This window comes from Macaca fascicularis, chromosome 7, assembly GCF_037993035.2.
Source record: "Macaca fascicularis isolate 582-1 chromosome 7, T2T-MFA8v1.1".
Classification (NCBI taxonomy): domain Eukaryota; kingdom Metazoa; phylum Chordata; class Mammalia; order Primates; family Cercopithecidae; genus Macaca; species Macaca fascicularis.
In genome coordinates, this window is record NC_088381.1 from 118,690,946 (window position 1) to 118,708,732 (window position 17,787).

At 41.1% G+C, this 17,787-nt stretch overlaps 1 protein-coding gene across 33 annotated transcripts in view; it reads right to left on the reverse strand.

Annotated features, from left to right (window-relative positions):
- Positions 1–17,787, reverse strand: part of NIN (ninein) — a 108,982-nt gene that overhangs the window by 42,449 nt on the left and 48,746 nt on the right. For 28 of the 33 annotated variants that reach the window (XR_012415783.1, XR_012415784.1, XR_012415781.1 and 25 more), the window contains 10 exons: positions 17,057–17,096; positions 15,010–15,200; positions 10,645–10,791; positions 9,997–10,164; positions 9,063–9,199; positions 8,583–8,723; positions 8,122–8,296; positions 4,538–4,648; positions 4,066–4,155; positions 1,774–1,912 (listed from right to left, as the gene is read on the reverse strand). Coding sequence is in view for 27 of the 33 variants with exons in the window: in XM_073997371.1 (XP_073853472.1) it covers positions 1,774–1,912; positions 4,066–4,155; positions 4,538–4,648; positions 8,122–8,296; positions 8,583–8,723; positions 9,063–9,199; positions 9,997–10,164; positions 10,645–10,791; positions 15,010–15,200; positions 17,057–17,096 (1,339 nt within the window). In the remaining 6 variants the exon portion in view is untranslated. The remainder of the gene's footprint in view (positions 1–1,773; positions 1,913–4,065; positions 4,156–4,537; positions 4,649–8,121; positions 8,297–8,582; positions 8,724–9,062; positions 9,200–9,996; positions 10,165–10,644; positions 10,792–15,009; positions 15,201–17,056; positions 17,097–17,787) is intronic. The other 5 variants (XM_073997369.1, XM_073997370.1, XM_073997373.1 and 2 more) reach the window with 1 other exon arrangement.

The window sequence follows — 17,787 nt, forward strand, 5'->3', positions numbered from 1 at the left end:
TTTTCAGCCTGAACTGCCACAGATGTGAACTAATAGGAAATCAGGAAAGTAGGAAATTAACAGAGGCCAAGAGAAGTCTTTTCTCTTTTCAAGCATTAGGGCAAACAAGAAGAAATGAAGGTGAACAGATTCTTTCAGCTACAGGCAGTGGAAAAAACCTTAATAGAATCCATCTCTTAGAACAGTAGGTGGTGGTGGGGGTGGAAATTGTTGCTTAAAGGTGGCTACCTCCTAATGAAACTGCTGCAAATTGAGGTAATAGCATGAGGTAGTTTGATCAAACCAACCAGACTCCTACCCATCCAACAAATACTGAATGACGATGTGGCAGGAAAATGAATGGCCAGCATACTAGTTGTTATGCCCTGAGGAGTTAGCTTCATGGGTTACACTATCCACAACCTATCACCCAAAATTACAGAAGACTGGCTATTTCCTATGAATTTCCTGGAGTGTGGGTAGATCCCCATTTTAAATTATCAGCTAAATTTTTAAAAAATAGGGCATAGGTTAGGAACCAGGATACAGGCAGTTGTGGGTAGAAATTCTTAACTCACGCATAAGCTCATCTCTGCAACTGCCCATGATGATGACTAAGAATGACACTAAAAATGCGAAGCATAAGTTGGGGGCTGAGCTTGTATATAGAAGAAAAGATTATGACTAATCTCTTAAGGCAGTGGGACCCAAAATAGCTTTGCATGTGGGGACACACAGGCAGATGGGAGAAAGGAACTTTCTTGGGTATAGGTCTAGCAGCTGCAACTGGCAGTCTTGCTTTGGGTCTTCCCTTCATATTTGATGGCATATTCCCAACTGAGAAGTAACACTCAGGGTGTGAGCCACACCACGATGGTACAGCTTCTTGTCCCCATGAGGAACAACCCCAACACTTGGCCATCTATGGAAAAGTCCATAACAGCTGCCGAGATACATCATATTGTGAGATCCTCAGACTAGAATGAGCTAAGAATCAGAAGGGAGGTATTAAGGCCTCTTCGTCTCCTCCCTCCCCAATCTGTTAATTATTCTGCAGTAAGAGGAGGAAAAACAACGTGTGTAAGAATGACACTCCTATCCCAAGTAGCACTGGGGAAAGTTATTTATAACAGAATGACTGATTATGAGCTTTCTTTGAAATTTAAACTCAACATCCCCAAGAAAAGAGGCAGGCTATCGGGAGAGAGGAAAGGAACTCATTGTTAATGTGGGAGGCTCCCAAACTCTGCCTTCCAAACTTGCCACTCAAAATCTTCCTCAAAGGCCCAGGAGGCCAGTCTGTAATTTATCTTCTTCGTTCTGCTGAGGTAATACAGACATTCAACACAGCCAGTATAAGAAAACCAGCTTTGGATTCTGTAGTTTCTGGCTGGCCTGCTCTCCAAAGCCGTCTTCATACGAGTGAGGCACTCTCCTCGAAGGGGACAGCAATAGCTCAGTGTCTGAATTCTAATACTCCCAAGGCCTGGATTCCCAGATTTGCAGCCAGTTTTTTGTTTGTTTTGTTAAACAAAGCAAATACCCTTGTGGTTTGATTCTTCCATTCCTTTGTTGATGCATATCAAAATCAGATGGAAATGTTCTCATAAAAACTTCAAGGACAAATGAAAAACCAGACCACAAGTGAAACAGCTCAAGAAAAAAGTATGGCCAAATTCTTTTTTTTTTTTTTCTTCTTTTTTCAAGTTGCCAAAGTTTTGCACTTTTATATTGAACCATGGTTCTAAAAACAAGGGTAAAGTCTTTATCTACAGCCTGTCTGAATGTGTTTACCCTGGTCGGGCTCAATGCCACCGCTGTTAGCATCAAGTTCTTCTGACAGTGAGTTCTTCAAGGGAAGCCTGAGCACTCTGCCTTGTGCACGATATTCTTCCAGCTCAGACTGGAGTTCGTCTACTTGGTCTTGTAATACCTAGGGTTTATAAACCAACACAGGTCTTAGATGTGACACCAAAAGCAAGCAACAACAACAACAAAAACGATAAATTGGATATCATCAAAACAAAATATTTTGTGCTTCAAAGGACACCATCAAGAAAGTAGAAATGTTTTGCAAATTACGTATCTGATAAGGGACTTGTAACTAGAATACACAAAAACTATTATAACTCAATAATAAGAGACAATTTTAAAAATGAGCAAATGATCTGAATTGATATTTCTCCAATGATGATATACAGATGACTAATAAATACATGTAAAAGATACTCAATATCATTACCTATCAGGGAAATACAAATCAAAGCCACAATAAGATAATATTTCACACTCACTAGGGTGGTGAGAATAAAAAAGACATACAATAATGACTGCTGGTGAAGAAGTGGAGAAATTGGAACTATCATACTAGTGGGAATATAAAATAGTGGAAGAAGAAGTTTAGCAGTTCCTCAAAAGGTTAAACATCGGGTTACCATATAACCTAGCAATTCTCCTCCTAGGTATATGCCCACACAAAAACTTGCACACAAATTTTCATAGCTGTGTTATTCCTAATAGCCAAAACCCACCAAATGTCCATTAACCGGTGAATGAATAAACAAAATGTGGTATATCTACACAATGGAATATTATTCAAGAAATGAAGAACTGATACATGCTACAACATGGATGAACTTTAAAAACATTATGTTAAATGAAGGAAGCGGTCACAAGGGCTAATATTGTAAGATTCCATTTATATGAAATGTATGGAATATGCAAATCTGTAGAGACAGAAAGTACACTAATAATTGCCTAGGGCTGGGGGACTTGGGAGAGATTATGGCTAAGTGGAGCAGGGGTTTCTTCCTGAGGAGATGAAAATGTTCTAAAATTGAATGTGGTGATGTTTGCACAATTCTGTCCATACAGTAAAAGACTGAATTTATACTTTCAATGGGTAAAACATATAGTGTACAAAGTTGTTAAGAAAACAAGTGGATGAGGCTGGGCACGGTGGCTCATGCCTGAATCCCAGCCCTTTGGGAGGCTGAAATGGGTGAATCATTTGAGGTCAGGAGTTCAAGACCAGCCTGGCCAACATGGTGAAACCCTGTCTCTACTAAAAAAAAAAAAAAAAAAAAAAAAAAAAAAAAATTAGCCAGGTGTTGTGGCAGGCGCCTGTAATCCCAGCTACTTGGGAGGCTGAGGCAGGAGAATCACTTGAACCCAGGAGGTGGAGGTTACAGTGAGACGAGATCACACCACTGTACTCCAGCCTGGGTGACAGAGCTAGATTCCGTCTTTAAAGAAAAAAGAAAGAAAGAAAACAAGTGGATGAACTGGGAGAATTTCTGAAGGTAGAGCTGACAGATTTTACTGATTAATTCATTATAGTTAAAGACATTTAGAAAATACCTCTATTTAATTAGAACCAAGAGCTAAAATTTAATTATAAAAGCAGCAGAAATGTTTCTTTCCTTAAACGTGTACATATATTTCCTGAAAAGGAGTAACTTCATAATATGATTGTTTTCCTCATCTCTGCATAATTAAACTTTTTATCTAAGTAGCCGGAACTCAGTTATATTTGTCTCATTAAAATAAACACGTATTGCTGGTTTAAGAAAAAAATTCAAATTTCTAACTTTAAGGGAATTTTTTTTAAGTCAGAGATTCTTGCTATTTGTAAAAATGTTTCCGTCCCTCCTGGCAGAAATTGGGAATGATTTACTAGCTAAGACTTGAGATGTTTCTGCTTCATTTGCATTTTATAAATAAATGGAGTAAAAAAATGTATTACGGAAAAAAAAAAACCCACAGGACAAAACCAAATCACATCAGATTAGGTCTGCAATGATCAATCAGGAAAGGCTAATTTTTGAATAATAATATTAATAGCTAACATATGTAAGTGCTTACTCTATCCTTGGCTCTGCTCTAAGCACTTTACATATACTCACTTATGGAATTTTTGCTACAACCTTTTGTGGTGGGTACTTTTATTTTTACCATTTTATGCATGAGGAATTGAAGTACCCACAGATTAAGTGACTTGCTTAGGGTGACAAAGCTAGGGAACGGTGAAGCTGGGGTCTGAACCCAGGCACTCCTGCACTTACTCGATTCTCTTTGTCTACCTACCCTGCACTGCTGCTCATATTCATTTCTCATCTGTGTCAGTCTCTCTTCTTGCAGGAAGAACTCAGCACTGCTGGGATCGAGGTCACCAAACTAGAAGGGGAAAAGGGCAGAGCTGTCATTTTTCCCGAGTGCCCTTCTTTGACCCAACACAGCAAAGGCCCAGTTTCTGGTATTCACCCAGTCTCTTGAGTATGATAGGAATGCGACATTTAAACACAAACACCACCAACTGGGTGATGGGGAGAACGCACTAGAGTGACGTGTTCAATGAACACAGGGATCATTTCTCAGTGCCAGGCATGTTCTCCTTCATAACCAACTTAGTAAATTATATCCTTGCAAAAGTTAGAGCATCCTTTAGCTATCCCAGTAATTCCCTAATAAAAATGTTCTGGTGGCATTGCTTCTGTTCTTTTGAGTAAACTACATAAAGTAGGCTGCCTATCAGGAAATAAGATTTGAACAGGTTTACCTTTTCTGCTAACACATTTTCCAAATTTCGCTGAAGTTTGTTCGTCAGATTCTCATATTCTCCCAACTTCTCTGCATTTTCCAGAAGCTCACTTTCCAGACGACTGTTTTCCTGAACAAGCATGGGGAAATTAAATGTGGCACAGATTAAGAAATTAGCAAACTGTGGTACCATTCTATATACAGCATAAATCAGCACTGTAGATTAAAGATGTTTATCCATCTTAAGAGTTGTAGTAGACTACAGGAGGCAAAAGTAAATATAAAAAGGTTGATATCTATTTTATAACAACAAAATAAGTTTGCCCTTTTGTTTTTGACCACATAGAACTGTGCTGTCCAAAACAAACAGGTAGCTGCTAGCAGCCACACTGGGTACTGAGCCCTTGAAGTGTGTCTAGTACAAACTGTAAGTTTAAAATAGACACCAGACTTTGAATAGCCCCAAAATGTAAACTAGCTCAGTAATATTTTTTGTATACTGATTGTGTATCAAAATGATAATGTTTTAGAGATAACTGGATTAAACAAGATTATTTGAAATTAGTTTCACCTGTTTCTTTTCACGTTTCAATGTGGTTACTTGCAAACTGAAGTTATAATGTAAGCCACATATGTGTATCTATTGGACAGCATTGCAGTAGGATATGAAAATATTCTCAATATATAGTAATGACAAATGAAAGAAAATGATTACAAAATACCTTGTTCAGCTGCCAGCAAAAGAGAACTCAGAAAAAGTACAAAAAGTAGAGTAACTCTAGGCCAGGCATGGTGGCTCACGCCTGTAATCCCAGCACTTTGGGAGGCAGAGGCGGGCGGATCACGAGGTCAGGAGATCAAGACCATCCTGGTTAACACGGTTAAACCCCGTCTCTACTAAAAATACAAAAAATTAGCTGGGTGTAGTGGCGGGAGCCTGTAGTCCCAGCTACTTGGGAGGCTGTGGCAGAAGAATGGCGTGAACATGGGAGGCGGACCTTGCAGTGAGCGGAGATCACGCCACTGCACTCCAGCCTGGGTGACAGAGCAAGACTCCATCTCAAAAAAAACAAAAAACAAAAAACAAAAAACAGTAGAGTAACTCTATAATCAATTTATTGATATTATGATTTGGTATATATTTAATGTATAAATTTATTTTGGTTTAAAGATGTAAAAACTGTACATATACATTGCTCATAATTTGTATATGTTTATATTATAATAAAATAACACATCGACTAAAACCCACAAAAGTTTTTTTTTTAAACTTAAAAGGATCTGTATATATAGTATTTTTAAGGAAGATTTCCAACCACATTTGCTAACACACACAGACAGACATGCCATTTGACATTTTTCTTTTCCCGTGTTAAAGGCTGATTGGAAGAACATCATTTTTTAAGTACATTTTGCCAAAAGAATACAGAGCCAGTATATTTTTAGTATATTCTAGTTCATACCCTCATACAGCAATATAAGTAAAAAATAATGTACTTGGAGCATTTAAAAAATACCACCTTCCCCTAAAATGCCAGTTCTATAACATTAATCTTTCAAAGTACGTCTAAATGGAGAGGCTAGAACAATACGGAGTAATCTCTGTGTATCAGGAAGTGCTGGTGCTCTGGAGATTGACAAATCAGATACTATTGCTATCTTGGGGAGGGAGGCAGATGTGGATACAACTCCGTATGACCCAATAGGAAATGTGCTATCTCTTGGCAAGAAACAAGTAAATGTAATGGGAATGAAAAGGTGATTTGGCCTGCAGTGTTGGGGAAAGCCATGAAGGAGCATAAATGTGCTCTGCCCTCTGGGGCACAGAGAAAACTGAGGTAGGGGCAGTGGGGTGGAGGAGGGCATGGCACTGGGACTTGCTGGCAGCAGCTCAAGTTTGAAAGGTATGAGGACGAGCTGCCTTTCAGGAGCCTTGACTGTTAACACATTGTTTTTGTTGCTTTTTTGCAAAGGGTGGTAACAGCGTGATTGTAACTGATCTTTATTTGAGTAACTGGTAGCCATATGGAGGTGGAAGAAATGGAAGAAAGAACTGTTCAGGATACACATTAATTAGCTGAGACATCATGATGAATTCTGAACCTAATCAGAGGCTGGGGAAATGCAGAGGAAGGAGATAAATCTGAGAGTCACTTCAGAGCATCAATGTAACTTACAGACTGATGAGTAATGATGAGGGAAGATGACGAAGAATTTTAGCTTCTGAGACTTACACCTCATGGTGTTGATGTTGATTAGGGAGAAATTCACGAGATGAAATAGTTGGATGGCTAGGGAGTGATAATTAGCTCAGTTTTTGATGTATGGAGTTTCAAGAACCTTTCATGATAGCAGTAACAGCAAACATTTCGTACGTACTTATTATTTCCCAGACACTGTATGTGCATCATCTCATTTAGTCCCCACATCAATGCGATAGGGTAGGTATTATTATGGTGCCCATCAGGCTGAGGAACCTGATCTAAGTTTTCAGTAAGTGGTGGTACCCAGATCTGAACCAGGCAGCCTGACTCCAGAGCCCTTGCACCTTATTATCTGGTGTAAGAGTCCAGTAAAGAGAAGGATCACTTCTTTCACTGAGGCACAGGAAAGAGGGGAGGATGTTTGAGCGACAAGGCACATTTGGAGGCCAAGGTGGGAGGATCACTTTAGGCCAGGGTTCGATACCAGCCTAGGCATCATAATGAGACCCCGTTTCTATAAATTTTTTTTTTTTTTGGATGTAGTCTTGCTGTGTCGCCCAGGCTGGAGTCCAGTGGCACAATCTCCGCTCACTGCAACCTCTGCCACCCAGGTTCAAGCAATTCTCCTGCCTCAGCCTCCCGAGTAGCTGTGATTACAGGCATGCACCACCACGCCCTGCTAATTTTTTGTATTTTTAGTAGAGACAGGATTTCACAATGTTGGCCAGGCTGGTCTCGAATTCCTGACCTCAAGTGATCCACCCGCCTAGACCTCCCAAAGTGCTGGGGTTACAAAACACATTTTTAATTAGCTGAGCATAATAACATGAGCCTATAGTCCCAGCGACTTGGCAGGCTGAGGCTGGAGGATCACTTGGGGCCAGGAGTTTGAGGCTGTGGTAAGCTATAACTGCACCACCGCGCTCCAGTCTGGGTGACAGAGTGAGACCCCATCTCAAAACAGAGAGAAGAAAAGGCACATTTGGAGGCCGGGAGAAACAGGCATCCATGCAGCAGGAGGCAAGACCATCTGCTGAGAATGAGGGGGGCGGGCAGGCGAGGAGACAGGAATCTGAGGGTGAGGGCCAGGTTTGGAGTAGCAGCGGGAGGAACAAAGGGGTCAGCCAGGTGCCAAACAGCCCTGAAGACCTAGTGAACCCGCAGTGGGAGAGAAGAACAAGATATGCTAATCAATACCGTGAGCAAAGCAGCAGCCTGGGTAGCCCTGCTGAAATCCAGATTTTAGCAGCGCCCTGCCAAGTCTGGGTGAAGACTCAGCTGGGCAAACTTAGAGGATTTTTGGACTGAACCCTGTGCAAACATGCCACTTCCAAAGCTGTAGTTTTCCACGTGGTGTTCCCAGCAGGGATGCAGACCACAGAACTAATAAGATGATTACCTTTAAAGAGAGGGCAAGGCGGTCCCGGATATAGTTCTCTTCTGTTTTTGCCTTTTCAATTTCCTGTTCAAGTTCTAAACGCTGCTTGCCTGCCTGCTGCAGGATTTGCTCTCTCTCTTTTCGGAGTTCATTTTTTAAGGCTGCTATTCGCTCCTTGTACTCTTCATCCAGTTTCCTGTAAGGAAGAAAAATGGACAAGCTGCCATCACGTCTTTCAGAGGTCCCAGTATCGATCTACCAAAAATGGAAACACAGAGGCACAGAGATGAAAAGCACCTGGATAAAATGTCTAGTGTACCCAGCTTTCCCTTAGGGCTTGACACATCTGAGTCACTCCAGCCAGGTGTGGCCAACAGGCTGGCCAGCAGAGTCCCCAGTGCACTGTTCTGCCCCTGCAGCTGCAGGCGCCACTGCGCTGGGCTAGGGTGGTGGGTGAGGAGGAGCCTCACTGCTGGCCTCACCTGAGGTTGTACTCATTCCGCCGCTCTATGGCCGCATGGTGATCATCCACCTCCGAGGCCATTAAAGACTTGAGCTTCTCGGCCTTGTCCAGATCTGATCGTAGCTTCTCTTTTTCTCTGACCACCTGATCAACTCGTTCCCTAGGATCATAAGTACACTGAGTTAATGGGAAACTGTTTCTAAGCAACAAGTAGACCCAGAAAAGCTCTCATCTGGCTTGCATCAATGCAGAAGCAAAACCAAGACAACCAAAACCCTCCCAAAGCAAAAAGGCATTCCACCTTTCCCTTCAAAAGCCCACACGTCAATCTAAGTTCTCCTTAATTTTTCTATAGTTTAAGGAAGATGTGTGCAACAGTTGGATAGAAGATGAGCGCCATTTGCATACAGAATAGAAGGATGTCTATCCAAGGCATCTGAATGACATGCTGGACAAGTAGGAAAGGGAATGGGGCAGGCGAACCTTCTGCTCAACTCACAACAAATGCCGGATTTCAGCCTTAAAGCTGGCCAGAGCCGCCTGGTGAATGCTGTTCTTGGTGACCAAAAGTTCATTTTCAAGGGCCAGTGTTAATTCTGTCAAGTTGATGTTTCCATCGAGGCTGAAATCCAAGGCCTAGAAATCAGAGCAAGGCATAAATTCAAAAACGAATCACTTATTCCATCCTCTGAAAGCAGAAAACGTGAAGGCTATACAAACTCTGAGAGCTGACAATGATCCAGAAACTAGACAATTCCATTGCTTTAGTGATTGCTTAGGAACAGCCATCAGTCTAGAACATAGTTAAGTTTTCTCTAAGGAAAGCATAACATGGTTATTTGTGCTAAAAAGAAAATTATCTTGGCCAGGTGCAGTGGCTCACACCCATAATCCCAGCTCTTTGGGAGGCCGAGGCATGTGGATCATTTGAGGTCAGGAGTTCAAGAGCATCCTGGCCAACATGGTGAAACCCCGTTTCTACTAAAAATACAAAAATTAGCCAGGCATGGTGGTGTGCGCTTGTAGTCCCAGCTACTTGGGAGGCTGAGGCAGGGGAATCGCTTGAACCCCAGGACGTAGAGGTTGCAGTGAGCTGAGATCACGCCATTACACTCCAGCCCAGGTGACAAAGCAAGACTCCATCTCAAAAAAACAAAACAAAACAAACAACAACAAAACCATCTGGCCCTGTAAATAAACGCAATTGTAAGAGTATTTCTCATGTCAATAATCTGGGGATTAAAAACATGGAAAATACTTAACAAAAGGCTCCTAGTTAAAAGGGCTAAAAAAAGTTACCTCTTATCTTTGAGACCTTGTGAACAGATGTACCATTAGGGAGAAATAAAATCAAATCACAGTTTTCCAAAAAAAAATTGAAAATTTTCAACCCTTCTTCGGTTTGTCATTTTTCTCAATTTTAGCTGCCACACCTTCAGGATCTCCTGGCTGTTCTCAATGCCCTCTTCTTGCCAGGTGTCGAGTATTCTCTCCACAGATGCATGGCCCATCCCATCATCCAGGCAGGAGAAGACCCGAAAGCCAATGGTACTCGTCATTGCTGATGGGGTTGTGGTACGTCGTCCACTCTCATCAAAAGACTGGAAGGAGGAAGAGACTTAAGTAAGCCTGGCTTGATTCCAGGTATTTCAACAAGATATTGGTCAGTCCTGACCACGATGGGTAGAAGGCATGTTCCTCTAATTTACCGTGCCAGGAAAAAGTCGTGCAGCGTCTCTGATCTCTGTTCCCAAGTGAGTCAAGCCTACAGAGCTTAGCAAGACCAACTGTTTTGGTAGAGAGTTCTATGACATAGACGAGATACATCCCTAATTAACACCAGGTTTCTTCTGACCCAGAGCTGACATGACAAGGCATAATTAGTGGTCTTCCCATTGTAATTTATGGTCATTTCTCAAACCCAACCTTCCCTTCCTAATGGTTAAGGCTTTCTAATTCTTCTTTTGCTTCCCTCTCTTTCTTTAGTATTTTGTTTCAGACAACAGATTAATTTATTAGACATTACTCAAATGGGTTCTAACTTTTATTCACAAAGAAAGCACTTTTGCTTATTTTTTTACCTGCATGGAAAGGTGCCTTTTTAGTTGTCTATATGGAGTAGATGCTGATGGTGTAAGGGATTTTCCATTTTTAAACAAACCATAGAAAAAATCTTCTACACTCATTGTACCGTCAGGATCCAGATTATGGAATACTTCCTCGAGCATCTAGAAAAGAGTCACCACATATTTTAAATACTTCGTTGAAAACAACACAAGACCCAAAGTATACTTCTGGCCAATAGTAATCAGCACCATGGTTGGTCCCAGGACTCCAGAAATATAATTATGCCCCTTTATCCTCATTTTACTGATTTCCATTTCGAGTAATGATATGCCCTCGTCCTTCACACAAACTAAATAAAAGTCAATTTCCAACATCTTCATAATCTTATGCAGTTTAGCAATGAACTATATTCTCTTTTACTCACACTCCTACAATAGGCAGTCTTTAATGTTGTTACACATTATTCTTACAAATTTAAAAAAATTACCTAAATAATACAAAGATACGGCTTTCTGGCTAGGCATGGTGGCTCATGCCTGTAATCCCAGCACTTTGGGAGGCCGAGGCAGGTGGATCACGAGGTCAGGAGATCGAGACCATCCTGGCTAACATGGTGAAACCCTGTCTCTACTAAAAATACAAAAATTAGCTGGGCGTGGTGGCGGGTGCCTATAGTCCCAGCTGCTTGGGAGGCTGAGGCAGGAGAATGGCGTGAACCCGTGAGGCGGAGTTTTCAATGAGCCGAGATCACGCCACTGCACTCCAGCCTGAGCAACAGAGTGAGACTGTCTTAAAAACAAAACAAAAAAAATAGATACAGCTTCCCAGTGTCATAACAGCAGAAAGTGGTTAGACATCTGTTACACCTTTACACTGTGGTGACCCTCGGTGATATTTTCTTTATGTTGAATTTTTGAAACTGGTATGCTAACACAGCAGAATTTGGTCTGGGACAGATTACAATGATCTGATTACAATTCAGATTTGGGTTCTGAAATCCATAACCTGGAGTTTAGAACCTTACTTGTAACCATACTGAGTGTGTTGGCTTTTTGCTTTAATGTTTTAGCGCAGGAGAAACAAAGATTTTATGTGTGTGCAATAGATGGGTTCCAAGAGATGTAAAGGCAAGGGAGTTTTGACTGGCTAGTCTGCACTCTCAAATGGTAATCAAATAGCCCCTATCCTGTAATAGGGAAGGGAAGATTGGGCTACAGCCCCATCTAGAAGTTTGCCTGGGAATGGCTGGTTCCCTAGCTCCACAGAGGAATGGGAAGGTGAACAGAGAAACGTGAATCATTGAAGGCACAGAACGAGGAGAAAAGGCAAAACCCTCCCACTAGCAGTCAGATTCTTCTTTATTCTGGGGGCTAAAATGTTTCTACAGGAACATGCCTCCAATGTACAAAACGGAAATCTCTTGGAGAGCTTGTTAAAATGAAGACTCTAATATAGTAAGTCTGGTGGTGGGGATTCAGATGCAGCATTTTTAACAAGCTTGCAGTTGAGGCCCACGCCACTGAGCAGTAAGGAGACAGAATAAGCAACAAATTGCTCTTGTTGCATTTGAGCCTATAACTGGACTCATTCTAACACAGACCTAAATTCTCTGCAACACATTCTCAAAATTTTAATATTCATTTTGTAAATCTGGACTACTGCTAGGATTTACACAATCTCATTATTGTTGATTTCATTCTTCGTGTAAGGGCTTGAGGCAATTCTTTTATCTCAAATGTTTTTTCCCCCCAATTCATATCCAATAGGAAACATCAGTTTCCATTCTTGCTTTCCTACTACTTCCTCTGGAGGGAACTCTAAAACAAGAAAACCATTCTAAGGAGTGGAAACGTTTGCAAGAAGCAACAATCCTAAAAGAGGATCAAATCAATGGAGAGATATTTGGGGCAAGATTCTGAGGTTGCCAAGATCCCTTAACTTTTCTATCCTATTCTTATCAACCAAAATAATACTCTCCTAGAGGACAAGGCTTTCGGGACCATCATACCAGAAATTACAGTCAAGTCCAGGTGTGTTCACTGAAGTTAACAAGGTTAAAAGTTTGGCTCTAACCTTAGATCCACACTGCTTGACCTGTGACATTAGCCAAATCAGTGCACCACTTCCAGACTGCCTAAAGACCTTGCACCTGGGAAGTCCTTCCAGTTATTTTAGGTGGTGGAGTGGGCAAGTGATGAATAAAACAGTGTGGATTCAGAAGACTGGGGGGGCTAGGCAGAAAACAATGCTGGTTAAATGGGCAACTGGGGCACGCTCTACACGTCGAGCAGGAGCTGTCTCTGGAACTGTGAGGACATTCTAATTCCCCAGGATACATGGACCAGGTCTTTGGATGGTTGGTTTATGGAAGTGTAAGTTGGAAAATAATCACAAACCCACACACTCAAAGAGGGCCGGAAAATGATGTCAATGAATGAGGCGAGATGGGTTTAAGACATCAGAAAGTAGTGAGTGCTGGGAAACTGAACACAGGCGTGCATGTTCTCTCCAAAGGAGCTGGCTGCATCTTACTGTCCACAAAATGGAGCCAAATCTTTGGATTTTGAGAAAAATCTCCTGATTTTTTTTTTCAATGTAGCAAAAAGTTCAATTTTAAGAACACTGGGCATGACAAATAAAATAGGATTGGGGCCAGATTTGGCATCAAGCATGCTAGTTTGCATCTCTGCCCCGTCACTGTTCTTGCTTTTGGAAAAGAGTGTGCTAGTTACAGGCATAAGACAGTGACTCTACTTCCCCTTCATCAAAGCAGGGAACAGCCATGATTTCACTCTCTCTACCTATAAAATGAGAGGTGACTAAATCTAAAATGGCTTTCAGTTGTAAAATTTTAGGATTCCAAGTAAATGAGATCATCTTGAACTTCCAGCTCCTCTGTGGTTTAGAGCTAGTAATACTAAGTACTACAGTATTTCACTATTTTTCTTTAGCAGGAAAAACACTAAGCAAAAGCTGTATTCACACTGCTTGTCCTCAGGCCAGAGGAAAATAACTAAATGTGCTATTTCTTTTCCTGAGCTTTGGAAACTCCACCACAGAAGAAAATGCAGCTTTCCACAAATGGCTACAATTTATTCCAAGAATTGGTTTTAGATAAATAATCCAAGTTTGTGCAATATTTTTTGGCAAAAACAACCCAAGATTCTGCATACTGCACTGATTTACAATTCAGGAGAATAAATTTAATTTTATGACTCAATAGTCACCAATGAAAAATAAATGACCACTGAGCCATTAAAAAGGTAAACAAAGGGTATATAATGGTCAAATACACACGGAAGAAGGGGAAAGCAACAACAAAAAATTTCTGTAAGTCAGGCTACTTGGAAGCTTTTGATAATAAAGCAAAAGCTATTATTTGTTTAGAAAAATACCACTAAACAAATATTTCTATTATTTGTTTAGAAAAATAATACCACTTACCTCCTGAGCAAGCAGAAAGCATGGTTTCAAATATCATCATAATCAAAGATTCCCAAAGCGACAACTGTAGCCCTAACCTAACTCTCTCCAGGCCTTATTTTCAGCTCGTTGAAAGGCACATCTTAGAATTATTTCTGTTCTTATGTTTCACGGCTATTCATGCACCCAGTCCTACCAGTTCCTCTCTTAATTTTTTAGAAAACATAAAGCTCAGAGTTTTCCCAAAGAAGAGTCTTTTGGGGGCTCCTTCAAAACTCTTCTTAGTACTTTCAAAACAACCAATCTACCCTTTACCATTTTCTCATTACTAGAATATTGTGATGGCTGCTGGCTGCTCTCACCCAAGGCTCTCTTCATGCCAATATGTAAAAGCAGTTTAGCTCCTCGTCAGCAAGCAAGATTTTTCTCTATATTGCTCAATCTGCTTAAGAACTCAGGGATGATATTGAGATGTTCTTTCCAAAAACTTAAATTTATCCTTCTGGCCTACAAAATACTCCCCCAACTCAAATCTACTGAAATCCTTGCTTAATTCTTCCTCCACATGTTTCCCACATTTTACTCTGCGAATGGCACCTCTACAAATACATGTGACATCATGGCTACACAGAGCTAGTGCCTGACAGTTTCACATGGGGTGACCTGCCTAGCACAGTGAGTTTGCAATAGCTGGGTAAGTGTCAGCCCTTGTCAGTTTTTCTTTTCCACAACACAACAAGAGCTCTTCAATGACAGAATCTGTATGAATGACTTCTTAGGAAAAATGACTTCTTAGGAAAAAAATCTTTATGAATGACTTCTTAGGAAAAAGATCTTTATGAATGACTTCATAGGAAAAAACAAGCTGCAGAGAGCCACACCACAGCTGTTCCTAGCCTGTGGCCAGCTACGCTTTTACCATCACTATTATTCCTGAATTACACTGCAAGGCTCACCTCTCCATCCACACTCTGTAAACCGTACTGCTCACAGATGGAGACCAGCTTCTTCCGGTTCAGGTGACCATCACGGGTAATCCCCAAATCTTCACAAACTTCTTGCAGTTTCTCTTCTATCCAGTCTTGGGGAGGCGAAGATCCACTCTGTGAAGCATTCAAGTCATCTGGGTTCCAAAACCTTAACTGGCCTGAGAGAGAAGCAAATGTTGCACGGTTTCCAAAGGAATTACAAAGAGAGAGTGCCTATTCTTAAAGAAAACTGTGCTTTCTGAAAATCAATATTATATGAAAAAGACAATAAATGTCAATTCCATTTTGATTTGGTCCTGAAGCTCCCATGAAACAGAATCAATGGTTCTAAGGCTGCAACTAGAGTAAATGGGTACTTTTTGGCTCCCTGACAGTCATTACTGTGTAATAAATATAATCTCCTGTGCACTATTGCAAAGTTCTAGGTTTTTATTTCAATACTGAGCACATCACAAGCTTAGGCTACAGTGATCATAAGAGAAGGCTGGTTGAGGGCCATTATCGAGAACTCTATAAGCTCGATCTCAGCTATAGCTACCAGAATGTATTACCTCCACTTTCTTTCCAGTCTAAGTACTACAGCATCTTTTACTGAAAAGAAAATAATCTCATGATAAAAGTCTCAAGATGGCCTGGCGCGGTGGCTCACACCTGTAATCCCAGCACTTGGGAGGCCAAGGGGGGTGGATCATGAGGTCAGGAGATGGAGACCATCCTGGCTACGGTGAAACACCGTCTCTACTAAAAATACAAAAAAATTAGCCGGGTGTGGTGGCGGGTGCCTGTAGTCCCAGCTACTTGGGAGGCTGAGGCAGGAGAATGGCGTGAACCTGGGAGGCAGAGCTTGCAGTGAGCCGAGATCCGGCCACTGCACTCCACCTGGGCGACAGAGCGAGACTCCATCTCAAAAAAAAAAAAGTGTCAAGATTAGCCTGTTTCCAAATCTTTACATATGAATATTCTGACATACAGAAACCAACAGTTCAACTGAAAAAAAAAAAAAAAATCAATGGTTGCAAGCTGTAAGTTCCCAGTTATCTATACATTAAGGCAAATTTCATTTGAAGACTTAAGGATCAAACTACTTATTTAAAAATCAAAACTGCTTATTTATTCTCTATTAAAAGCCCTCACTTGTAAATTTTGCTTTACACATTAGAGATTCTGTAAAGTCATTACTTAAACATGAGATAATTACTGGCACAATTTTGTGTGCTTGGAAGAACCTCAGAGGGTTGAAAGGCATATTTAGTGCTACTCCCACTCTTTACTGACAGGAATTAAGCCCATTACTGCTGTGGCGTTTCAACCTAGAGAACAGGTTGTAATTAATTACACTTAAGTACAGTTAATCCACAGAGGGTTGTGAAGTGGGCTGAGGTTCTGTTAGCTGAACCACAGTGCCATCTTGTGGCCACAGGATCAACGTGTTCTGATGCTTCTGAAACACATTTGAAACTTGTCAAAGGATGCATTTTTAAATTAACTAATTAATTTACATTGTTATTTTTATTTTTTGAGACAGAGTCTCTTCTACCTCAGCCTTCTGAGTAGCTGGGATGACAGGCACGTGCTAACCACACCTGGCTATTTTTAGTAGAGACGGGGTTCGCCATGTTGCCCAGGCTGGTCATGAACTCCTGGGCTCAAGTGATCCTCCTGTCTTAGCCTCCCAAAGTGCTAGGATTACAGGCGTGAGCCACTGTGCCTGGCCAAAGGATGCATTTTAATAGGTCACTATTTAGGACTGTTATAAAATTAATCTGAAAGTCTGTGTAACAGAGAAATTAGCCCGTAAGTGAAATTATGTATCTCAGTTACCATCTCTTGCACGATATTAAATGCTAGGATTTTAAAACTAAAAGCTATCAATTGTGAATACATTTTTTTGTTGCTGTTTTTCTTAATGTTAATTCCCAGCTGGCCTCCAGCACAAGAGATCAGAAAGACAGGGTGTGGAGAGCACCTGGCAGCCCTTCCCTTCCAGGCACGTCCTGACACACTCGGCTCTTACCTTCCGCTTCATACTCCTCACTGCGTTGCGTCTTCCAGTGCTAGAGGAGGCAAGAGAAGATTAGTGTGCTTTATAACTTATTCAGAAAGAACTATCCTAGCTTTTCCTAGAGCAGATCACTCTCTGGCTCTGAAATCATCATCTAAGTGAGTCACATAATTTCAGGACTCTCTAGTGTATCCATCTAGATGAGTTCTCTTCAGTTAACCAGCCAGTCAGGATGAGACTCCTAAGAAACACCACACAGCCTTCTGCAGCATTTCACCAATGATTTGTCCTCATTTACTAGGTCACTTATTCAACAGCAAATCCTATCAAAACCAATTAAACCCAGCCAAAGCAAATATCCAGTATCATCAACCAACAAGTATCTGTACACATGCATTTATGAATTTATTCTTCAATAAATGTGTACTGAGTGCTTCTTTTTGTGCTAGGTACTGTGCTAAGTCTTGGTAATACAACCACAAACAACCATGAACAGGACAAACATATTTCCTGCCTCAAGAAGTTTATATGCTAATGAAGACAAGCAGACAAGAAAACAGGAAATACAACAGGGTAGTATTTTAAGCGCTTTGACAAGGAAGTTCAGGATGCTATGTGGCTACACAGATGGGATACTTTAGACTTGGTAGATCGGGAAGAAGCAATGTCTAAACTGAGACCTGAAGGATAAACTGCAGAGAGCCAAATGAAAAGAAGGGGACAGTTGTTATTTGCTGAAGCAA